This window comes from Pleurodeles waltl, chromosome 1_2 (genome assembly GCF_031143425.1).
Source record: "Pleurodeles waltl isolate 20211129_DDA chromosome 1_2, aPleWal1.hap1.20221129, whole genome shotgun sequence".
NCBI classification, from domain to species: domain Eukaryota; kingdom Metazoa; phylum Chordata; class Amphibia; order Caudata; family Salamandridae; genus Pleurodeles; species Pleurodeles waltl.
Window position 1 is genome coordinate 316,974,174 of NC_090437.1, and position 26,431 is coordinate 317,000,604.

The window sequence follows — 26,431 nt, forward strand, 5'->3', positions numbered from 1 at the left end:
ATAAGAAGCAAGAACATACCATCACGAACCTGGGACAATACGAAGGAAGAGCAAAGTGACTAAGAAAGACGATAAAACTTGTGATTTTGTGCAAACTACTCCAACCCCCCCCCCTTATCATAAGAAAAATAAACCACTTACCTTCACCTAAAATACGCCTCAGTGGTCTTCATACTGTTCGACCTGCGACAGTGGTGTCAGAAGTGGGATTTAAACCTGTGTAGCCCCCTCGCAGTAATCGAACAGTATAACCATGAGTGACCAACCCTCATTGGAGGATATGATAAAGCAATTGGCCGAGGGCCAACGTCATCTCCAACTGGTGTGGGAGGCCCACCAGCGAGAGGCCAAAGAGGACAGGGAAGCATTGCAGTCGGCTTTGAAAAGTCAGGCAACCATCCTCGCGAATAATCAACTGGTACATGAGACGGCCATGAAAAAATTGACTGAGACCATTGCTAGTAGTAAAGTACATCCCAATGTCCCAAGTTCCGTGTTACAGAAATATCAAGACGGAGAAGACCCCGAAGCTTTTTTCACTAATTTTGAGAGAGTGGCGTCATCCGCCCAATGGCCTGAGGATAGATGGGGTCAGTATGTCGCCCCCTTACTTACAGGGATCTTACAAGCAGCATATCAAGCAGCAAACCCGGCTGGAACCACGCCATATCAAGAGATAAAGACTAGTATTTTGGAACGCGTGGGACATGACACGGAATACTATAGGGTTAAATTTAGAAAAATCAAATGGGGACCGAATGAAGACCCCCGAACCTTTTATTATCGGGTAAGGGACCTGGCCTTAAAGTGGTTGGGGTCTTCCGGAAATAGTAGGGAGGAAGTGATCCAAACAATCGTCCTTGAACAGTATTTAGAATCCCTGCCTACCCCCACTAAACACTGGATCCGTCAACATCCAAAAGTGACTACTGACATGGCAATTGATTTAGCGTGTGCTTATCATCGCTCCACTGATGTAAGAAATATGTCCACCCGACCCAGCCTAAAACCAGGACCTCCCACTCCTAAAATTGCACTAAGAACCTTTCCGGAGGAACCAGTACCTCACCGAGTTCCTAACCCTCTCTCGGTAGCAGGACCCCAATGTTACAGCTGTGGGGAATGGGGCCACATTGCCCGAATGTGCCCCAGAAAACAGGATAGTAGTGAGCCAATGGAAATCGGAGTTACTAGGCGACGGGTACTGTGTACCGGAAAAGGTAACCAAAAATTTAAACAGCTTCTGACAGTCAACGGGAAACCCATATGGGCCCTTATTGACTCAGGGTGTAGCCAGTCGGTGGTGAGAAAAGACGTAGTCCCCATAGTAGATGAAAAAAAAGAACGATGGGTGAATATATGTTGCATACATGGAGATAAGGAACAATACCCTTTATGTGACGTTACAGTCGAATGGGGAAAACACCAGGATATCTTGTCGATGGGTATAATGTCCAATCTGATTGAGGAGTGTATCATTGGAACTGATTATGAACATTTCCAAGAAATACTAGATTATGTTCGACAACCCAAACTGACACAGGATTGGTGGAGAGAAGCTCCTTTCTCCAATAGCAGTATAGAAAGCCCCACAATCCGGAGGAAATTATCACGCAGAGAGAAACAAATAGAAAAATTGACTTACTTGGGGAAGGAGAGAGCAGGACCGGACACAGGCATTATTGCAGAAACCCATGAAGTCCCTGTCAGTTTTCCCCATCAGCAAAGAATAGATCCTTCTCTCGCCCACGCTTGGAAGTCGGCCAGAGAAGAAGAAACCGAAGAGGTGGGTCCCTACTTCCTCATTAAGAAAAACCTCTTATATCGGATAACCACTACCGGTACCGGAGAACATAAACAGCAATTAGTGGTACCCAATCATTATCGAAATCAGGTCCTAACGATGGCACATTGTCAACCCGGGGGAGGCCATTATGGGAGGGAAAAAACAGAAGAATACCTTCTTAGACGGTTCTATTGGCCGGGAGTATTTGCTCACATACGTAAGTTTTGTTCCCAATGTCCCAGATGCCAACTCACTGAACCCGGCAGACTTAAGAAAGCCCCTCTGATACCCCTACCCATTATCGACATTCCCTTCAGCAGGATAGGAATGGATCTAATTGGACCTGTAATACCATCCACAAAAGGTTATACGTATATCCTAGTCATGGTTGACTATGCCACACGATACCCCGAGGCCGTTCCCTTAAAAAGTATGACAACTAAGACAGTGGCCCAGGCCATGATTAACATTTTTTCCCGAGTAGGGTTCCCGCATGAAATACTTACTGACCAGGGGACTCCTTTTATGTCCACTCTTATGAAGCAAATATGTAAAACCTTAGGTATTTCCCGAATCCGTACCTCGGTATATCATCCTCAGACAGATGGACTAGTGGAAAGATATAACCAAACAATAAAGACCTTACTGAAAAAAGTGATGGAAGAGTCAGGGAGAGACTGGGATCAAAAACTACCCTTAGTGTTATACGCTATTCGAACACATGAACAGTCCTCTACAGGACACAGCCCCTTTGAGTTGGTGTTTGGAAGACAGCCAAGATCTCTTCTTGACATGGCGATCGAAACATGGGAGGAAGAGGCCGAAGAAGGGGGAAGACCCCTTCTAGAGTATGCCCACAATTTAAGGTCGCAGCTACAAAATCTATGGGATACGGTCAAAGTAAATATGGAACAAGCTCAAGACACTCAAAAACGATATTATGACCGCAGAAGCAGGTTACGGGTTGTACAACCAGGGGATCAGGTCTTAATTATGCGTCCGACCTCAGAACAAAAACTAATTGCCAAATGGCAGGGCCCATATAAGATCATAAGAGCCGTATCTCCAGTTACCTACCTGGTTGAGTTATCGAGCACTCCCCAGAAATCACAGATTTATCATATAAATCTTCTAAAAAAATGGGAAGACCTAGACCCCTCGAACACTGCCAGCGTGTTGGCAGGAGTCCTATGTCCAAATAATAAGTCAAGTATTGAGTTCTGTCCAACCGAACACAGCAACGGGGAAGATCTACCCCCAGTAAATGAAACCTTAACAAAAGCGGAAAAAGAACAGGTATACAGAGTAATAGAACATTTCCGGGATTTCTTTTCAGCTTTACCAGGTAGGACCACCTTGATAACTCATAAAATAAGAACCATACCAGGGAAAATTGTGAGGTTACGGCCATATCGTATTCCTGAAGCAAGGAAACAGATTATGGAGGCTGAAATACAGAAAATGTTAGACCAAGGGGTGATTGAACCATCAAATAGTCCCTGGTGTTCCCCGGTGGTTTTAGTACCAAAACCCGATGGTACTATTAGATTCTGTATTGATTTCAGGAAGCTTCACGAAAACTCCCTGTTTGACACATATCCTATGCCCAGAGTTGATGACGTATTAGAGAAACTAGGAAAAGCCAAATATATGACTACCCTAGATTTGACAAAAGGGTATTGGCAGATTCCCTTAGACACAGAGGATAAAGAGAAAACAGCATTCGCCATCCAGTCCGGTCTGTATCAGTTCACTGTACTACCCTTTGGTTTACATGGAGCACCAGCTACATTCCAGAGGTTAATGGATAAACTCTTAAATCCCTTCCAGTCTTTTGCAGCGGCCTACCTAGACGATGTAGTAATTTTCAGTGAAACCTGGAATGATCATTTAAAACATTTACAGCTAGTTTTCCACACCCTTGTCACCGCAGGGTTAACGGCCAATCCAAAAAAATGTGTCATAGGAACTCCCGACATATCTTACTTGGGATACAAAATTAGTCAAGGGAACCTAAAACCCCAAACAAAAAAAGTAGAGGCCATACTAAATGCCCCTAGACCGACAACCACGAAAGAGTTACGATCCTTCTTAGGGTTAGTAGGGTATTATAGAAGATTCATACCTGATTATTCTACCGTGGCTGCCCCTCTCACGGACCTTCTGTCTAAATCCCATCCTAATAGGCTAGCACCCTTTTCGGCCCAACAGACGTCCAGCTTTGAACAACTAAAATCCTTCCTAACCAAAGACCCGATACTCCGTTGCCCAGATTTCTCGAAACCTTTCCATCTGTATACTGATGCCTCAGATGTGGGTTTAGGGGGAGTATTGGCCCAACCCGACGGGGACGGTAGAGACCACCCGGTAGTGTACGTCAGCAGGAAGCTGTTTCCCCGGGAACAACACTATCCGACCATTGAAAAAGAATGTCTGGCCATAAAATGGGCCGTGGATACATTACAATATTACCTTCTAGGCTGCCCCTTCATACTTTTTACAGATCATGCTCCCCTCACGTGGTTATCTGCCCACAAGGATACCAATTCTCGGATATTGCGATGGTTCCTTGAACTGCAACCATTTTCCTTTCAGGTCCGTCACATCCCAGGTCGCCAACAGGCCCCAGCTGACTATTTATCTCGCTTCCCGGACGCTGCTGCGGTCCTCGAGCAGGACCTTTCCTGGGGAGGGGAGTGTAGCCGGGCGATCCCGGCTACGGACACAGCAAATGACGTATCGGCCGAAGCCGATACGTCATTTCCGCGTCTTACCGTTGTCAGGGAGACGTGGCCGGAGCGCGACCGGCAGGACGGCGTTGCCCGGGAAACGACGTATGTTTCCCGGGTTAAAGAGGAACAAAAAGGAGACGCGAGGGACAGGAAGGGGGAGAGAAACGCGGAGAACGAGAGGCGAGCGGAGAGAAAAGGCAACACGGAGAGACCAAGGCAAGAGCAGATCGAGGAGGAAAAGAGCACCAGGAAAGAAGCAGACGAGGAACTGGATGACAGAGAGAGAAGAGAAGAGCTCCTGATCCTGGAAACAGGACACCAGCAGGAGGAACACTACCAAGCCAGCCACGACCCTGGAGGCTCGTGGCTTAACAAGGTACGGTCCTTTTGGACAGGAAGAAGGGAAATTGGGCAGAAGGGACTGGGGAGGGGTCATAGAGGAGGGTTGGAAAGGGAGGTAGAGGGAAGGGCACTATAAGTAACTCACCGGGGTCACTTATTCCTACACTAATAATAGAAGTGTGCACACTAGTCCCTTGACCACTCCTCACTGGCACCAACCCCCTCCTTTTGTGTGCACCACCTCCCAGTCCAAAATTAAGAGTATAGGAAAAATCCTATTACAAAAACCACTACTTACCTTGGCGTTCTCCCTTCTATTTCCGGCACCATCCTGGACTCCGACGAGCGAGCAAGGCAGCTGGGTTACCTGTAAAATAAGAAGCAAGAACATACCATCACGAACCTGGGACAATACGAAGGAAGAGCAAAGTGACTAAGAAAGACGATAAAACTTGTGATTTTGTGCAAACTACTCCAACCCCCCCCCCCTTATCTTAAGAAAAATAAACCACTTACCATCACCTAAAATACGCCTCAGTGGTCTTCATACTGTTCGACCTGTGACAGGCCATTAGGACACAGTGTTTTCATTTTTATGAAAGTGGTGATTGTTTGTAGTAGGATTACTGGGTGCCGCCAGAGGGATTTATTGCAAACAAGTCTGAATTTAGGCACCTGACATTTATTGTTGCCAGACTCTCTCTCTCTAATGGGAGAAGGAGCAGTGAGTACTTTGTTTTTTTAATTAGTGGCCATGAAAGTGAGGCCAGGCACCGGCCTGTGTGGGTGTTGGAAGAGGTGATGTTTGGGAGTCCTACATTCTAGCCACTGCGAACGCATGTAGATGGCAGACACTGTGGACCCCACTGATAGACTTATTAGTGAGAGGTAGGGATTGATGTTTAAAGACCAAGGGAACAACTGGGACACTGATTCGGGACAGGACGGGGGAGAAATGCGGTAGTTTTATTTGTGGGTACGTGTTTATGTTTAAAGGGAAAACTTGGGAAAGCATGTTTATATAGTACTCACTGTGTGCTAAGGCCTTTTTTTAACTAGGTCTTGTGGAGATTCTTTTGAATTTGGAGCCATTAAGGTACAAGGGATATGGAGACTTGCTTCAGCAGTGTAGCTTCACCGGGGGCGTTTGGGTTGTTACACCCTCTAATAAATGTATTCTCTCTAGTAAATAGTTGGGTGCAGGTGCTTTCAGTCGGGTACGGTGAGCTGTATGTTGGATTTCACTCGGGTTATTTACATGCACACCCCTAACAAAAAAGTTCAGACATGCACTCTCTCCGCTCTGTTTTGAAGATCGTAAACAATGTTGGTTATTTTACAAAATATTGTGTTTTAAGTACCCTAGCAATCTGCACTGCTGTCCCTTTCCACTGCCCCCTAAGCTCCCTCGTGTCCTGCTTCTCATGTATGTATTTTGCTATGATATGCCAGCTTCATTGTTAGAAAATCTGAAGCTCACTCTCTGCCCTGCATCCCGCCCCCGCAAGCCCCCTCCCCACGGCTGCGCCCCTGACTTATTTGTTATGGGACTTCATTGCAAAGAAAAATAAGGTAAGGAAAGACCACTTACGTTCATTGTGTGTAGTGTAGCAGATTTTTTTTAATTCTAGGTCTTGACCTCGCTGTAATTATTGAAGTAAGCCAGAAAGGACCATCCCTAAAAGACTCATTGTAGACCAAACAAATAAGCAAATCTGCAACCCTGCCCATGGGCAGGAACTGCATTTATAATACCTTATTCGCTTGTAGGTACATATGGCCGTAAGCGTTAAAGGAAATATGTACAGCCTTAACCCATGATCGAGGAATAGTGGCTTCATACCTCTAAAAGAGTGGTCTGTTCCCGGAGCTGTTTTAGCCTTCCCAGAGCCTCACATGGCACAGGGAGGTGACAAGGAAAAGGTTTTCCTCGATGGCCTAATTGATTCAAGTATCACCTGGTCCGATATGTTTTGTTCAAAAGGATGATATCAAGCAACCAGAGGCTTGTGATGGAGGTGCGAATGGTGGCTTAACTTTTCTGCATCCATTTTGTATGCAGGCTGCACCTAGACATAGGGCAGAGTGGCGGAAGAGGTCGGCAAAGTAGCCCATAAACTGGGAAAGTCAGCAAAATAGAACGACAGAAAGGTACGTACTTGAATCTCTTTTGTTCTGTTGAAAATGCAAGACAGGTTGCTTTCATATAAGAAAACCTCACCTCAGAATTCCTCTATCAAGGGCTAAACTCCAATGCTCTGGTAGATGTCTCCACACAGAAGCAGTCATTTGTGAAAAGTTCTCTCTCACATAATCTGCACAAGTGCAAAACATTTGAACCTGGCTTTTACTCTCTCCAATGGCTGATGTTGATCTTTAAAATTGGTGGGCTGTAATACTGGCCAGGAGTTCACCCCATTTTTTTTTTTAGAAATTTGCCTCATTCAGACTCCCTCCCTCTCACTTACTCTCTCTTCCTCACTCACTCTGACTCAGATTCTCTCACTTGCTCATTCTCGCTCATACTCACTCACTGTTACTCACTCACTAGCGTACTCATACTTTCTGACCCTAATTCTCACTATCAATCTCTCACACACATACTCAGACTCTGAGCGCTGGACCAAATTCTCCTGCTGCACCATTGATAGCCACACCGCTGACTCGCTTTCTCTCCTATCATAATCTCCAATCACTTGTTCTGACACACTCATACTGCACTCACTCCCCAGTACTCACTTTCACTTATTCATGCACTCTTAAACTCACTCGCATTCAGTTTCAATCTCATTGACACTCTCAAATACACTGAGACACACTTTCACTCAATCCCATTCACGTTTAATCTCTCACAAACACATACGCACATGCATAGAGAAATAACTTTTTTTTTTACCATGGTCACTCAGTTGGCAACTCAGAGGCTCCATGGCAGCAGCAAAGCAGGAATCTGGTGCTGGGCATTGGAAGCAGCAAGCCATGATTTTCAGTGAGGAGCCAGATGGAGCAGGAAGGCCAGGGTTGAAAAGGGCAAGGCCCGCCTCAGTCCCTCTCCCAGCTTCTTGATAGGACTGGAAGCAACACCATGTAAGGTGCTGAGATGGCGCTAGGGATCTTGTCCCTGCTGCTATATGTGGCTTTTCATTGGCTTCAGGGATGCACTGTTGTGCACCCTGCTAGACGCATTTTAACAGATAGAATATCTTCTGCCTGAGCCATGAGCAGGACATCTGCGAAAATAAAGTAGATTGTACCTGTGTAAGGAGATCGCAGTTGAACTACGCTCTTCAGAAATGCGTAATCCAGACATCCAGCTACAGAGCGTTATATTTTGAAGGAATAGTCTGTAGCTGGATTATCCCTCAGCCTCCTGCTTCTTCTCCTGTCAGCAGGAGCCTTGAAACGATAGAGAGATGGCTGACCTGCGCACTGCAGTGTTCATGAAAACACAAAACTTGTGTTTTTATAAACACTACTATTTTTTTTTTTTAAATGCACAGGGGGTCAAGGAAGTCAGGAGGGCTGTACCCTAAAGCCCCTGATGAGGAACTGCTGCTGACTTTCTTTAAGGCCTATCTCACAGTGGAGTCCCTGATGCATACATCGAATCTCTTGGCATTCAGACAGGTTTGTCTTAATGAAAAAAGTTTACCTCCATACTTAAAACATTTTGGAGGTCAAAACTCTTTAGTGGGCAAGGATGGAAGCTGTAGCCAAAAAGTGCCTAAACTAGGCATGCTTTTCAGGTTTGTGGTCCTCTAATCATGAGTGTCACTTTAAAAAGCCGAGAGGGCGTGGCTTCTTCAGGGAGGTATGGCACCATGTCCTGGTTCTCCAGAGAAATCCACATCGTGGAAAGCATCCATTAGCTTATTTTCTGATCGTTCAGAGTTCCCAAACTTTAGTGTAAATTTATAGAGGCCCTAGTCCATGTGTTCAAGTTGCAGGACCAGTTCAGGTCCAAAGCACAATGTCCAGTTACACTAGATTCTCACAATTGCTCCTCGGTAGTACCAACTCACTTTGCCCACAGGGCATTCTTTATTCCAAAAACAAGAGCAAGATGTTTTACCTGGACAGGAAATTGAAATGTCTAATTGCTTCAGGCCTACTGGTATTTTTTCAAGGCCGAGGGAGCATCTTATGTCTTCAGGAACTTTTGTGGACTCCGTATTCATGATAGATGTTCCATATGGCAAGAAGATTCCACTGGGATCCTGGCTGTGATGACATTGTGTTCCACAGCCGTTTTACCTGACATTACACTACATACAGCTGATGTTTCATGCAAGACAACTAAGTTTTGCTGGACCATAAATAGTTCCACACTGTGTATATTAATGCAGTGGTTAAAGGATTTGACTTCCGTCCCTCCATGCTCAATGACATTGTAAATATACAGCGAGTAGAGTTGATGAGAGCTCGAGCATAGATATTTCCAATGTGACCTACACAAGCCTGCCAAAAAACTCAGTATTGGTGCATGTACAAATCTGCACCCCATGGAATTCACATGAACTTATTAACAATAACACAGAGTATTCCTGGTCGAAGAATGTATATGTGTATAGGGGACTATATTGTGGCACTGGAGACCTGGGTGCCCTTACCCACACTTAGCCAGCATGCTTTATGCTGGGGCCCTGCACACACGGGTACTTAGCAGGGTACCGATTTTGGCCGCTACCCTCTTGGAGGGGTGCTCTTGATGTCTACTTTTCAGGATGGGTGTGTATCCTTGCATATAACGCATAAGTGTGGGTTTAGAGGTGACAAGTAAAGGAGTGGCAGAGGAGGAGAGTGCATTTAAAATTATCCCCTGGTAGACTACAAACCTTTATTTCTACCCACAATCGTAGAGCGAAAAAGACAAATGGGGTGTAAATAAACCTGAGAACCATGTTGACATGTTACTGCCTGTTCAGTGCCCTGTCTAATGAGATTCTCAGACGTTCGCCAGGACCTGTGCCCTCCCCATCTGTTCTTTTTTAACAACATGCTTCAACATATCAGTTTTTCCAAAAGAAAGTTCATCAACTTTGTAACTCCATCATGAGTTTTTTTTTTTTTTTTTGCTATGAGCTGTTTGAATGTGAAAGTAAACAATCTGAAGTTCATTGCAGACAAATAACTATAATTGTGTCCTCTACTATTTTCTTGCATTGACACGTGTTCTATTTTTGCATGTCCCAATTAAGTCAGTGTTAACTTGCAGCACAGAAAATCCACAGAATATCACCTTGCCCTTAAATAAGTTGAGCTGCGCAAGAACAAGTGTGTTTCCCGATTTAGCACTGTTTGCAAGGTGATAGTTACTGAATGCCAACCTTTGGGGTATACATTTTTTCCTTATTAGTGAGTGTTTAATATAGAGTGATACATCGTATTGACTATTGCTCTACCTTTTACAGAGTATTAGCGCATTAGCAATGATGCCTTTACATAAGCAAAAAAAACTTCCAAAGGTGATGTGACTCTTCACATGGAACTGTGGACTTCGAAGGTGTTGCTCATTGTATGCAACACAAAGGAGCTAACTTAAACTGTCACACAAACTTCTGTTCTTTGACTGACATTGTGTACTCAACACAGTAAGCTTGGAAAGCAGGGTGGGGGCTACTGAGGTTTAGTTAACTTTAACCATTGGAAACCTCCCTGGTGAATAAGGGGGTGACTCCAGTCAACTATCTAAATGTATCTATTACTCCTTTCCTACTGGTATAGCAGACTATCGTAGGTGCATGGCAGTCAGCATGGTCTTTTACCATTGGCTACACCTCGAGAAGATTTGTCAGGCCGACCAGCTTTGGATTAGGTTTCAGCCTTTTTTCAGGGAGCTCTGTCAGTTTTAATCATCTACGCTATGCTATGAAGGTCTATGTGTTTTGTTTGCATGCTGATGGCACATGAGTAGTGGCTACTATGGTCATAGCCTTACTCTACGCCTTTTTACACATCTTAATGTGACAATCCCTGCGCTGTTGAACAGTCCCTAAAGGTATGTGAGGTTTTAAACTGCAAATGAAATTTTTGAACTAAAGTGTTTTTCATACAGTGGCGATTGAGATCAAATTTATGTAGACAAATCTGTACAATCATGCCTTGTAGGATTACAATTTGGGTTTAAGTTTTGTATGGAAAAACGTTTTATCACTCAATACTTCGACAATCTAGCAGATGTTTTTCAAGGCACGTTAAATATTTGTTTGAGTGTCTCAGGCAAAGAATTCTGACCTATTTCGAACATAATTTCATTCGAAATGCACAGCTAAATGATTTTTAACTCCATTGGATTGATTTTAAAATATGAATTATAAGTTCTATTCAATATATGCCACATATTTCATTTGATTTCAGCATCAATCATTTCCAGTATTCCAGCATCCAATGTGTAATCCCCTACATGAATTTTCAATGTTGTACCAATCGAAGAATTATATTTTGAAATCCTCAACGTATTTTGTGCCTTGACTGGCACTTCAACAGACTGGTCCTCAATCTTTAAATGGTCAAAAACAAGTGATCTTAAATCTGCAAAAGTAAATACAAAGCATCTGTTACTTCATTCAGTCGTAAAGACGTTTCAGGAATCTTCTGTGGTGAAACTTGTCCACATCTTTCTTGCTGCCCACATATATTTACATGTCAGTCCAATTTTGCTGCTCTGTGCTTCACGCCTGACAGTACAAATGTCCCTTCACAATAATTCTTCTTTCCATTACCCTTGTGGTTCAGTTATAGGACATGTGAAAGGCCTACCTTTTTTGTTTCTCTCCCAGCTTCTCAACCTAAAAAGAAACTCCAATCGAACTGGTCAGTCGAACTGGAACCTTTTAGTAACAGTGCATCTAATGGTTTATTACAAAAAACATTGCCTTGCAGAAGGCTTTTCAACCTGTCTGTGCTATCATCTCTTTTCAGGATTACATTCAGCACCCGAAAACGTAGTTCATTCTTGTTCTGTTTAGTCTCACTGAAATGTGTAGAAACCTGGGACTTGGTATTGCCTTGTGAGTTAATTGAGTTGAACAATAATTTTCGTCTCAGTTTCTCCAGCGTAGGCTTAACATAGTAAATGTTCGCATGTTCTTCATACCAGCACTTAACTGGCTATTTTGATAATAATTCTGATACCACATCTGTTCAGTCATTAATTAAATGATATGCTCTTTACTCATGAGCCCAGTCCAAATAATTCCTTGGTCTTTGTTTGGCATTGGGAGCATTAATCTTTCAAGATTTTCCCACAGGATCCAAGAATCATCCCACAGGTATATGCGCAGAAGTAATCGCTATCATGCTTTTCATTTTATTTCTTATAACATGTGGCAAAGAATCGCCCAGTTGGGGTATTACCGGTAATTATGTGTAGAAGGAGCAAAGCACAACAGTGCAGCTGAAGTTGTGTGAGTCATCAAGAGAATGGAACAATTCTATCTCGGTCTCTACAAATTGCTCTGTCTCTCCATCTAGCTCCCTATTTTTGTCTACTCTTTCTAAGACGGAATGCTAACCTGAAATTTAGGCATGAGGATCTTAGGGCATTTGTCATTAATTATGGTCTGGTTGAAAAATTTGAAATTTATACTGCTTTGCCCAGTGTTTTGAAAGAGTATTTATTAAAGCGAGCTTGTCCGCATCAAATAATAATTAAAATTTCTAAAAAACAAACCCTTGCTTTGGTTATCTATTAGCTCTGGATATATTTGTGGTGCATGCATGACAGCACCAATTCCTCAAACATTTCTTCATCCAGCTTTCATCATTAATTGAATATTATCTTTGTTGTGAAGTTTCTCTTGCACAACACTCCTCACAAGTACTAATTTGTAAACGTTCAGCCTTTAGAACCACAGCATAAAGTGGAAGAATCCGTCCTCCTTTTTAATATTAAAGAGTGCATCACTGGTGCATGAGACCACTGGACCACCAGGTTGACACTCATATTATTAAATTGAAGCTGCGTTTTCTCTTCCTGACTATGTAGGATGCTTATTTTCAGATAGTACAAAATCTCTGCAGTTTTTTTTTTCATACTGAGCATGTTCGGCAGGAACTGAACAGTGTTAATAAGAAAAACTATGTATGTACAAATATGCATACTGGCACCACCAAAAAGAATTCTGTCTCCTAGGGAGGAGGGTGGGGGTGGAAAGAGATGCACATTGTCTAACAGTGAAGTCTTGCGTGAGATGCCTTGGGCGTATTGAAGGAAACCACTACTTGTAACTGGAGATGGTAGGCACCGCTGAAAATATGACTTGTAGCAATGAAATGAAGATTCAGAGAAATGCTTCATTCGTTAAAAGCTTCATTCTGCAGTGTTAGAACACGCAAGCGCAGGAAGAGCCTGGCTCGTGAGGTGGCCCCCAGTCCCACGTAAAACCAAAATACAACTGCATTTCAGTCTGTGCTCCTACCACTGACAAACGAACACAGTCTGGGCTCGGGTTACTTGGGTCTGACAAATAGTGTTTCTTGTCTATTCGTTTTACAAAGTTCTTATGTTTGAAGCCAACGTCTACTTGACACTTCAATGTGTAGTGACCATATGATATGCTTTGTTATGTATTTGTCTGTAGGCTTCCCAAGCAATAGTTTGCTTCTTCGTGATATTCGCTTCATTGCTAAATTATATTCATGACATCAGTTTGGCTGCGTAAAAAGCTAGAAAACAGGTGTTCTACATTTGTAACCTTTTATCTAGATAACTTCCTTAAAGTGGGTGAGTAGCATTTTTATGTTGAGAACACGAACATTGTCAAGAATTCTTTGTCTTGTGGGCAAGGATGCAAAGTTGTGTCCACCACACCTTATATTACACAAACGAACACACACATTTTATGGTCAAAATACTTGATCGCCTTGTCATTTTGAACTAGGTTGTGAAATGGTTTCATGGAAGCTTGGCTTGATAAAATGCTTCATTGTATCTTCCATATACCTGGCTTGACAGCACCGGTGTCTGCAAGATACATTGTTACCAGTTCTTTAAACTATACATTTAGTGGGCTTTCGTTACACCCAGAAGAGTATAACTCTCTCGCCTCATGATGTTGGCTGTATGGTGTAACATTTCACCTTCTAGTGAAATGCACGAAGGACTGTTTTACATCTGAAAAGTGCACGTAGGCACCGAATGTTAAAAAAGCAATACTTTTGCACCATTGCCAAAGGCAGTAGGGCAGACATTAATAGGATAAACAACATTTATGCATGCAGCACAGATTAACCACATTTATGAGTACCTTTGTTTACATGTACTTGTACATTAAAAGCAGGCCTATTGGCTTTGCCAATATCTGTTACTTGTGTTTCTTTCCACTTTGTTTAGCGGCCAAGTTGAAAACTGTACTACAAAAAACTGGTGCTGGGCTAGCTAACTTATTCCAATGAATGTTTTGCCAAATACGTACTACATTCCTTTTACAGCCCCTTCTGCAGAAACATTAATCCACAGATAATCAAGTACCGTTCCTGCAATAAACCCCACACAATAGACACAAAAGATAGTGCTTTTTTCCAGGAGCCAATCTCCTTATATGACCATAGGTGCTTGTTGAAAATGTGCGCTCGTCTGGTAGTAGAATCTTATCCGATTAATCATGCTCAGCACAGATGCACTTAGATGCATTTATCAATTCAACACAGTTGTGATTTCATAATGGCCTACAACAGTAGAACTGTATAAAGACACTGCACCAATCACCGGATGCATCTCTGCCAGAGAACAAACCTGTGCAACTGCTCATGGGTCAAACAACAAGAAGTAGAAGTGATTTCCAAAACTTTCATTTCAATTTGACACTTCTAGTTACTACTTGGTTGGATAAAAGTAAGTTTAGAGGAACATTCCATAAAGGTCTGCTTATTTTGAGTTGGACCCAGTTTAAAACCCTCGTCAAACAATCTACTATCCAGATTTTCATGTTTTTCTGAGAGTAACCATGGGTACTCAATGGTCATAAAATCAGTGGATTTTTGGTGGATTCTTGCCGAAAGACATGTTCTAACTAAGGGCCAGATGTACTGTAGGATTTTGTAGTTGCACAGCCTGAGATTCACAAAATCACAGAGTTTGCAAAAGCAAATTCCCCATTTGTAAAGTACAAAACCCGTCATATTTTCAACTTGTACAGTGTGTTTTACAACCCGTACTGTATCAGAATTTGGAAGAGACATGAAAGGGGCTTTTCTTCCAGTTGTGATTAAGTATGGTATGTGCCAGTTTTGCAACTGCAGTTCTGGTCAGAAACCATTGACCATTCATTGACTCCTAAAACAAGGTGGTAACTGATTCGAAAAAATAAAGATTCCTTTGGGATTCATGTTGACAGCCTCAGGTGATGTAGACAATGGTCCAGTTTGCTGCCTGCTCCTTCTGAAGGTTTCTGAAAGTGGAATCTTTTAATTGTTTTCAAAGTAGTACCAGTCCCTTTAAGGAACCCCGGCTGCTTTAACAAAATAAAACATGTTGAGCACAGAAACAGGGGGTCTGCTGGGCCTTCTAGGCCACCATCCCTGTGTTTGGAGCCAGTCACATGGCATCACAAATTGCGGCGTGCCTAATTAGTATTCATTAGGCGGGCTGTTCTAAGACCCCTTGCGATTGGTTCTGTTTGCGAAAGTCAGTGCACAATTCGCAAGGACCTTTTGTAAATGGAATCTTAGTACATCTGGCCCTAAGTGAAATAGGAAGCTGGGGCACCTTCAAATGTTCGTTTTTCTAGTACTCCTTTTTGAAAATAAATGTTTTATGACACCTCGAGGGAACCTCTTTGGATACTTAACGCCTGTTTTTCTTTTCTAGGAAAACTTCGAAGATGCGTTTGAGAGCATTCCAGTGTAAGTACATTTACACCTTACTTCTGTCTTTCAGCAATTATTTGGCTGTTTGTGGTGGTTAAAGTGAATCACTCTGTTACTTTCTCCCCTTCCCTCCTCGTGCTCAGTTAGTTAATTGATCCAAGAGCTAAAGGTAACGAGGAGGATTACAACCGTGAAACTAGAGACATGTAAATAGAGAGTGAGAGCGATTAGCAGTAGTGCATAAGCCTTCGTAGGTGGCTACTGTGTAAATAAAATATGAATCAGAGTTTGTTTGTGATTTCATCATGCGCTTCTTTCCGGGTCCCGTGTCACTATTACCTGTTAATATGTCTCTGCTTAGGTCAACTGCTGCTGTCTTTTGCGTTTCTTTTTTAGGTCGAGTGTGCAAGCGATCGTGTTGTAATCTATCTGTGGGCTTTTAACCACACTCGTTCATGGGCTTGCCTTCCAAAAATCCTTTGTTATCATTGGCAAATGCTTTACGTTTGTCCCGCCTTGGGGCGGTTTTGTTACCGCCTTAGCCATCGACCCTGTTACATAGATAATTGCTTGTTTTAAGATACATTTGACTGCGAGTGAATTTCTTTTTCCTTTTATGTCTCTCCTTCGTGCTCATGCTCATGGCTGCCATGGCACTTTGAATGGGCTCGCTATGTCAACTGTTTTACTTTTCATTTTCAATTTTTGTGGCAAGAGAAGTCTAGTTAGGATTTTACAACAGTAATCGCTCTAACTCGAGCAAATGCGAGACCCATTGCATTGCAAATACTTGTTTCTTTCTATTAAATGTTCTTGTCATTGGACCACCCAGACAAGAAGGACCGTCCCCTATTTATTTCCATGTTGTTTATTTATTTATTGAATGGTCCTACAAGCAGAGGGAGTTAGTTTAATTGGATGCAAGCTTTCCCTGTCTAATGCTCTTTGTTTGCAAACCTTGGTTGTAGGAAAGCTCCATTTCCTAAAGCACAAAAGTGCAGATCCTAGAGTGGGATTCAGCTTCATCTAGAGTTTGGGGCCTTGATCTCCAACGCATCTTCCTTTGTTTTAGAAATTTGAATTTTCTTGATGGAATCTGGTCAGAATTGGAAGAGTAAAGGTACTCGGCTGGCGTTAGTGAGGGCTCAATTTTTTTTTTACTTGTCCTAGATCTTGCCCCAATATGCTTTGCCCATTTTGTCTCCTGCATAGACCTTTTAAATACGTTTTTAATTCTGCCGGGAGTCAGTGGAGAGTTTTTAGAGTTGATTCACATGGTCTCTGTTCCTGCAGTTGTGGTGGGGTCTGGCAGCTTGATTGCACTGTTTGTAAGCTGTCATTAAAGTTATTGACTAGGTTGATGTATAATATATTTTGGCTTTCCTGATTTCAGTGTTAATTTCTGTAGATTTCAGAAGTGTTTTCTCAGTATTTTCCAAACCTTTTGAAATCAGTGTTTATTCAACTGCCTTGTACCCCAAAATACAAAAACAAAAAGGTGAAGGATGGAGTTCCTGCATTTCAGGGAGGACCAGGCCTGGCAGTTCAGGCTAGATTATTCATATTGGAACAGGGTCAAGACTGATTTGCATATGTCCTGGTACAAACTGAGGTGGCTTAATGCACAAAGTGAGGATGAACTGGGTTGCAGCCTGAGTAATTACCAGTGGCTGAGATTAATTCAAGCTTTCCACCCATCACTTTTTTTTTTTTTAATACTTTGGTGTGTCACCCTGAGTGGGATGGGTATGCCCAGACGTGGGTCATATGCACAGAGTCAATTAAACCAAGATGTTCCTGGCTGATGAGATCTAACTAGAGCAAAACCAGTCCTGGGTTGCTTGTATTCCAATTCAGCGAGAACCGGGCCTGGCAGTTTGGGCACGACTGTTCCCATTCCATTGGATGAGTGCCAAGACTGATATCCATATGGTTTGGATCCAAACTGAGGTGGCTTGGTGTTCAAAGTAACAATGTGCTGGGATGAGGCCCTGAGTAATTACCAGTGGCTGATTCAAGCATTCCATCCCTTGTGTTTTGTGTACTTTAGTGTTAACCCAAAATAGACAAAAATGAGTTTTTTTCATTGTTTACAAAACCCATTTAATTTTAAAGATGAGTCGTGCAGGAGGGTATGTAGTTGTAGTTTCTTCCCACTGGCTGTGTGTCCAGTGGACTTGTTAGACTGTTTTAAGCATAGAAAGTCTGTGCATTGCACTCACACTCACATTTCTTTACCCTCTCTCACATTTTATTACTTCTCACCCTCCCTCTGTCAGGACTATGTCTGGTTTACAGTACTACTAAAGGATTAAAAATGTAAGAGTGTAAATGTTTTAATTAACAAGCTTCTGGAGTCAATTGAGAGTCAAATTCACCTTGTTCTTACTGACTATCATGACTCAGACGGGTGGTCAACCCTGGCAACTGTATATGATACCTTGTGCAAACTTTACAATTTTGAAATAAACCAAATTCTCTGCTTTCTAGATATGTGATGCTTTAGGCATCACCATCACTGCATTCCTGCACTTTTGTCTGACTTCATTAAGACAGTGATGCTGTTGTGTGGACATTCATAGCCTCCAAGTGTTCTCATGGCAAGCGTTTCACTTTGTCAGTCCAGACCTTTTTACAGACAGTACATTGTATTCTGGGACTTTCCATTTTGATGTTAATATTGTAGAAATGGAGTCAAAAACCCCAGCGGCAGAAGTGCAGTTGGGTAAAGAGCCAGGATTAGCTGAAGATATCACACATATCAATGAGATACCATGCAGTTATGAATTTTGTTGGTTTGTGGAAAGTCTTGTATCAAGTTTTCACCACTATTCCATGAGCGCTCTTTTCACAGGTACTTGTCACTACACCTTGTGTTGGATGTTTACAGCTTGGGGTGTTTGCCAAGTGATCTGTTATCATTACTGATTTATGGGAAAGGAGGAAAGGTGTTTCAAAGTTTACCAATTATCTGTCTGTGACTAAATGTGTTAGTACGTATTGACCAAGATTCTTATGAGTCAGCCATTTCACCAAGCAGTGAAATAATTAACCACTGCCAATGGATCAAGTATGATCTTATGATTCTGAGACAGTCTAGAGTGTATAAAATAATAATATCATCCAAATATGATTCTAAACCCTGCACTTTTAACCCAACCACTGGAGGAAGCAAAAGGAAGAAGCAATGTTTTTGTGACATCCCTAAACAATAAAACTCGAGCAGAATAATTGTAGACCAGTCTTGCTTGCTTGAAATTGTGTTGCCGGTTTGTTAGAATTTGGGCCTCTAGTTAGCAGATGTATACACCCTGTCCAAGTAGTGATCACAATCCTAGTTAGGGTAAGTCACAACACAACCTAAATTATCCTGTACTCACCCTCAGGCAGGCTTAACTTACAAGGCAATGTTAAAGTATCTGTGCAATAATGCATACTGTAACACAGCGAAAAACACACAAACAGTACTCCACACCAGTTTGGAAATATAGATAATATTTATCGGAATAAAACAAGACCAAAACAAAAAAAATCCAATGTGCACAAGTCAAGATATCACTTTTTAGAGGTTTAAGTAAGTCTTAATCTATAGGAATCAATAGATGTATCTCATTAGCACAAAGTACCTGATATGTGTGAAAAATAGATACTAGGGGGAGGTGAGGCATTAGAAAGTAATGCAATGCGTCAGTTTTTTCGGCGTGGCCGAGATGATGTGTGTATTCTTTCCTCACAGGCAAGGTGATGCGTTGATTTCCAGGCATGCAGTCTCAACTCCTTACTGCGGTGCAGAGATTTATTACAAATTGATGCTCAGGGACGATGCGTGGAAAATCCAAATGCACTTTGATGATGAAACAGGCACTGCAACGATTCTGCAGGTGCTGCATCAGTTTTTCAGCTGCGAGACAGGCGTTTTGCCAATTTTTTCCAGTGCTGTAGGTTTTGTCTCTTAGGTGAAGTCTTTGATGGCCCTGAGACTTCTTAACAGGAGGCAAGCTGACAAGCTCTTGGAGATCACTTGTGGGGGGGAAGGCAAAGTCCTTCCAGCAGAGTCTGGGAGAAGCAGGCAGCATGGCAACAAGCAGGAGAGCAGTTCTTCCAAAAGAGCAGTCCAGATGAGTCCTTTGGGCAGCACTGCAGGCCTCATGACATAGTCCAGATGTTGGTCCAGAAGTGTCTTGATTTTAGGGGGTTACAGACACAATATATATATATCCAAAAGTGCCTTTGAAGTGGAGGAGACTTCAAAGAGTGGCTTTGAAGTGCACCAGTTCCCCTTTCAACCCAGTCCTGTCTGCCAGAAGATCTGCTGGGGCGAGGGTTGTTATCAGTCTTTTGTGTGGGGTCAGGCCACTAGAGTTTATGGCTGTCTGGGTTTAATGTGCAAAGCGAGCTGTCAACTAGCACAGATCAGATGTGAATTGGAGACAGGCTGTAAGGCATAGAGAGCAGTAAGTACAGAGAAATGCCTACTTTCTAAAAGTGGCATTTCTAAAATAGTTATGTTAAATCCAACTTCAGCAGTAAGCAGGATTTCTCACTAACATTCCGACCATAGCAAACATGCCAATGTCACTCCGTTCAGAACAGAAATGATCACTTAAAAGTATAGGGAATTTCCAAAGCTGGCCTATGAGAGGAGCAGGCTTCCCAATAGTGAAAAAATAATTTTGGGTGTTTTTCACTACCAGGACATGTTAAAACTTACCAGTATATGTCCTGCCTTTTACCCACACAGCATCCTGTCCTGTGGGCTACCTAGGGACTACCTTATGGGTGACATCTGTAATAAAAGGGGACTTTAAAGCTTGGAAAGTAGTGTTAAATGCCAAGTTGAAGTGGCAGTGAAACTGCACACAAAGGCCTTGCTATGGCAGGCTTGAGACTTGGTTAAGGGGCTACATATGTGGGTGGCACAATCAGTACTGCAGCCCCAGTAGTAGCATTTAATGTACAGGCCCTGGGCACATCTAATGCACTTTACTAGGGACTTCTAGGTAAATTAAATATGCCAATTGGGTAGGAGACAGTGTTTAGAGGAGAGAGCACAAGCACTTTAGCATGGGTCAACACCAATAAAGTGAGCAGAGTCCTAAAACCAGCAAACATGAGATCAGAAAAACAGAGGGAGGGAGGCAGGCAGAAAGTTGGGGAAGAGGACCACAAGGCTGTCAGGTCTAACATCCCTTCAGAAAGAAACAAGAACAACTAATTTTCTCTCTCATTTTCCTTGCTTTCACTGGCATTTTAGTCTATTTGTGGAGGTGTCTACACTGGTAAGGGCCGATACCTCTTCAATGGAGTTTTATCAGTTATAATAGGTTTAAACCTAAAACAGGATAGCCTAAATATGCTGCAGTACCCTAGGCTTGCCAAATCATAAGTTAGCTCAATGTGTGTTGGAAATGGGATAAAGAGTAAATTCTTCTTAACATGGATATCTTTAACTTCTGCATTTATCTGTGCTGCAAAGGGGGACCCTGCATAAAATATGAACTCTAGATTTTTTACTTTCTGGAAAGTGATAGGCCATGAAAAGTGGCATTTTTTGAGAAAGGATCCACTTGCCGTAAGGAATCCATTTGTGGACCCATTTAAGAAAAGTAACATTCATTTTTGGTGTACCTCCTCAAGGCAATTGGGAAAGTATGGGTGACTGTCTAAATCTTTCACATCAGATACTAGATTTATGTGTTGGCTCTGATTTGAGAATACAGTCAAATTGAATGTCTCTATATATGCACACAAATCAATTTACAGAAACACACCTGAGTACTTAAAAATACTATATCAACTTGTATCAGTGTCACTGAAAATTGCTCGTTAGTGATAAACACCTTCCACAACCTCTAAATATAAACCATGTTTTATCTAGTAGTGGGCAGTGTTTTTTTTTTCAAACTCGGGTACACACCCTGTGGAGCAACCTTTGTGAACTGTTGTGCATGGTTGAGCATTCCAGCAGATGCTGAAGACACTACTGTTCTAGGGAGATAGTTCAAATATATTTTATTGCACAAAGTGCTTGGATGCCAACAGAAAAAATAAATACATAAAGACAGTTATTGTTAGAAATGGGGTCTTTGGTTGACAGTCAGGTTACCCCCTGTTCAAGCAAGGACCTTCACTCTAGTCAGGGTAAAAGAGAGTCACCCTCAGCTAACCCCTGCTTACCCCCTTGGTAGCTTGGCAGAGCAGTAGGCTTAACTTCAGAGTGCTAGGTGTAAAGTATTTGTACCAACACACACAGTAACTTAATGAAAACACTACAAAATGACACAACACCAGTTTAGAAAAATAGGAAATATTTATCTAAACAAAACAAAACCAAAACGACAAAAATCCACAATACACAAGTAAAGTTATCAATTAAAAATCAAAGAGAGTCTTTAAGTAGTTTTAAACACACACTGACGCTGTCAGCGTGAAAAAGTACCTTGGGCGCATCAAAAATAACCCAGCACGGGCGAGTGCACGTCAAAAAGGGCTTGCGAGGTGTTGATTCCACTCACGAGCGGGACCGTGCGTCGTTTCTCCTTTCGCCGGGTCGGGCTGCGTCATTTCTTCTCTCCGCAGGAGAGCGATGTGTCGATCCGGTCAGCACTCTCGGGTCCAGGCAGGCCTTGTGTTGTTTTTCCACGCACAGCGGTACTTGAGTCGGAAATCCAGCCACGAAATGATCAGAAAACCCCGCAGCGCGGGTTGTGATCTCCCAGCCTCCGTCAATCAATCAATCAAGGATTTATAGAGGGCACTAATCACCCATTAGGGTCTCAAGGCGCTGGGGGGGGGAGCTACTGGTCGTAAAGCCAAGTCTTGAGGCATTTCCTGAATGTCAAGAGGTCTTGAGTCTGGCGAAGGTGGAGCGGTAGGGAGTTCCAGGTCTTGGCGGCTAGGTGAGAGAAGGATGGTGCAGCGGATGCGGGGGATGGAGGCGAGGGCGAGGCTGGCAGAGCGAAGATTGCGGATGGGGGTGTGGAAGGTGAGTCTGTCGTTGAGGTAGGCTGGGCCTGTGTCGTGGAGGGCATTGTGTGCGTGGATGAGGAGTTTGAAGTTGATCCTCTTTGATACTGGTAGCCAGTGAAGGTCTCTGAGGTGGGCGGAAATGTGGTCGCGGCGTGGGATGTCCAGAATGAGGCGGGCGGATGCGTTCTGGATTCTTTGCAGCTTTGTTAGGAGTTGTTATTCCGTCAGCAATGCTGCACGTCGTTTCTCCTGCTCTGTGCGTTGATCGTGCTTCCTGCGATCGTTGTTTCCCAGCTGAGGAGCCGGGGGCGTGTCATTTCTTCAGCCGCAGATCGGAGTTGCGCCGATCTTTTCCCCGCACGGCGCTCTGTGCGTGGATTTCCTTGTCTTTAGGCTGCCAGCTTCTCCTTTCAGGGTCCCAGGAACTGGATGGGCACCACAGGGCAGAGTAGGAGTCTCTCCAGAGACTCCAGGGGCTGGCAGAGAGAAGTCTTTGCTGTCCCTGAGACTTCAAACAGCAGGAGGCAAGCTCTAGATCAAGCCCTTGGAGATTTCTTCTCAAGATGGAAGGCACACAGAGTCCAGTCTTTGCCCTCTTACTCTGGCAGAAGCAGCAACTGCAGGATAGCTCCTCAAAGCACAGTCACAGGCAGGGCAGCTCTTCTTCCTCAGCTCTTCAGCTCTTCTCCAGGCAGAGGATCCTCTTGTTTCCAGAAGGGTTTCTAAAGTCTGTGGTTTTGGTTGCCGTTCTTATACCCAATTTCTCCTTTGAAGTAGGCCTACTTCAAAGTAAAGTCTCTTCTGAATGTGAAATCCTTGCACAGGCCAGGCCCCAGACACTCACCAGGGGGACGGAGACTGCATTGTGTGAGGACAGGCACAGCCCTTTCAGGTGTGAGTGACCACTCCTCCTCTCCCTCCTAGCACAGATGGCTCACCAGAAAATGCAGACTACACCCCAGCTCCCTTTGTGTCACTGTCTAGTGGGAGGTGCAACCAGCCCAACTGTCAAACTGACCCAGACAGGGAATCCACAAACAGGCAGAGTCACAGAAATGCTAAAAGTGGCATTTTCAAACACCCAATCTTAAAATCAACTTTACAAAAATATATATTTTTAAATTGTGAGCTCAGAGACCCCAAACTCCACATGTCCATCCGCTCCCAAAGGGAATCTACACTTCAATCAGATTTAGAGGTAGCTCCCATGTTAACCTATGAGAGGGACAGGCCTTGCAACATTGAAATACAAATTTAGCAATATTTCACTGTCAGGACATATAAAACACATTACTACATATCCTACCTTAACCATACACTGCATCCTGCCCTTGGGGCTACCTAGGGCTTACCTTAGGGGTGTCTTACATGTAAGAAAAGGGAAGGTTTAGGCCTGGCAAGTGGGTACACTTGCCAAGTCGAATTTACAGTTAAAACTGCACACATAGACACTGCAATGGCAGGTCTGAGACATGATTACAGAGCTACTTCAGGCCCACTAGTAGCATTTGATTTACAGGCCATGGCACCTCTAGTGCACTTTACTAGGGACTTATTAGTAGACCAAATATGCTAATCATGGATAAGCCAATTACATAGACATTTTGTAAAGGAGCACTTGCACTTTATCACTGGTGGTAGTGGTAAAGTGCCCAGAGTAACAAAAACAGTAAAATCAGAGTCCAGCACATATCAACAACCTGGGGAACAGAGGCAAGTTAAGGGAGACCACGCCAAGGATGAAAAGTCTAACAGTTATTATGATGATGCCTTCAACAAATGGGCTTAAATGTTTTATCAGTATCCGTTGAAGTCTTAGCCTGTTTGTAGTGCCATCTTCTGTTTATGTATTTTATGTTCCATTCTCCTGACGTTCAAAATGATGCTGAGTCCAGGTATATCTTCTTAGGTTGTTGTTTACCAACATAATCATTTCTGTATCCTCTGAGCAATGACATTTCTATGTTGCTCATTTAGGGCACAGCACAAGTAGTAAGTACCTATGCTACTTCATTACTGAACACATTATTTTTGAATAAATGTAGAGTTCAGTGGTAAAACAGCTTTGTGTGAGGTGTTAGTATATCAATGATACAGCAAAACTGCAACACGGCACAGTTATACCACATCACGTTACCATCAACAAGAGACTTATGGTCCTGGAGTAGAGGAAACCTGTTTCAAGAGCAAGGTAGAGGTGTTACCATGTATTATGTTTTTTCAGCACTACTCAAAGGTACTGAGGTAAACCCCTTAGGCAGCAGTAATCCTAGCATCAAGATTTAGCACCCAATGTTGTTCTGTCTTCTAAATAAGTCTCCAAGTAATTTGGAATCTCTATATGGTGCCCTAAGGAACGCAGTGTGTGAGAAACTCTTGATGAAAGTGGGACTGGGTTACAACTACACTGCATTCTATTTTCTACTTTAGTCTGGGTCTGCTTGGAGATCGGATTTCTGATCAGTATATTTTGGTATCTTCCATTTCATTGGGTCTGTCTTTGTGAATGCTATCCATGCTTTTGCTTGAGGAACAGTAACTTGTCTGTAATGTCATCACAGAATGATGAGGCAGAAGCTGACTGAAAGCTGGATGTGAGTCTCTTTGTCATGAAGATTGGGATAGAGCTGAATAGGAGAGAAGAGCATACCAGGACTCCTAAAGAGCCTTCATTTGTAGTGGCCCCAGGGCTAGAGATTTTGTTTAAGAATTTGACCTCACATCACTTTCATGTTTAACCAAGAGAAGGGTCTGCAGGTCCAGAGTTTTAACCTGCATTTGTAGAGCAAAACTCTTACATTAATTTAGCACTTTGAGATGAGAGGTGGGCCCTGTGAATCATCCAGGATGCCTGGTGAACCACCAGGTTTCCAGATTATGTAATTAGTAGATAGTATAATTCAAGATGTTGTCTGATGAGCCAGCAGATAGGACTGAATGATGAAACATTTGTTCTTTGGGAAGCCTGAACTCACTAGCATCAGGGATTAGGGTTGCTATGATGTTATTCTAGACTCAGTATAATGTAATGAGGCAAGTGTAGGTAAGAAAATGTGATGTTTACCTAGCACAAGCTTTGCACACAGCAGAGATTTTAATTGTTCCTCAGCAAACTTGACAACAAAGTGTCAACGTTATGCATGAACTACTGAAAGATACGGAGGCCAAAGTAAGTTGTGTTTTATATTTGCCTTGTTGGAGACAGATTTTATAGGTGATATTCATTATGAAGGAGAAACGCACAGATGACATTTATATGCACTAGGTGGCATGGCATGAACTTTGTAATAACAGATAAGTATATGATTTCAATGTAATTGAAGAGTCTTAAAAAAACTGTATGCTCCTCTGTGTGAAAAACAGTGGCAACTCTATTACCAAATTAATAAATGTTGGAAGGTGAAATTGAACTACTAAGGTTTCAGATAAGGGAGAACCTCCAGTTGTGTATGAATTCTGACTTCCTGCCTGATTGCAGGTCTAGATCTGTCCACTTGCCTTTCCACTGTATAGAAGTTCAGATCTTCTCCACACAGTATTCTGTTACAAAGGTTGGTGATGGCTTAAAAACTGTGTTTCTTCCTCATTGACTGCATATGTGTTGATCAGACAGAACTGATCCACATTGAGCTTGCTCGCAAGCATTAAAGATCAGTTTTCCTCATCTGTTGTCCATTTCTAAATGATGATGGGGCTCCTATCACTACTCCATGGAATAACTGGAATAAGGTGCCAAAGATTTATGTCCAGCCCTTGCATCTTTAGGCAAGTGTCTTTTGTTCTACTATCACAA

The 26,431-nt window shown here is 42.8% G+C and overlaps 1 protein-coding gene across 2 annotated transcripts in view; it reads left to right on the forward strand.

The window, feature by feature from the left end:
• Positions 1–26,431, forward strand: part of TTC39B (tetratricopeptide repeat domain 39B) — a 486,814-nt gene that overhangs the window by 147,177 nt on the left and 313,206 nt on the right. For both annotated transcript variants that reach the window (XM_069238795.1, XM_069238785.1), the window contains one exon: positions 15,671–15,705. In XM_069238795.1, the coding sequence (XP_069094896.1) occupies positions 15,671–15,705 (35 nt within the window). The remainder of the gene's footprint in view (positions 1–15,670; positions 15,706–26,431) is intronic.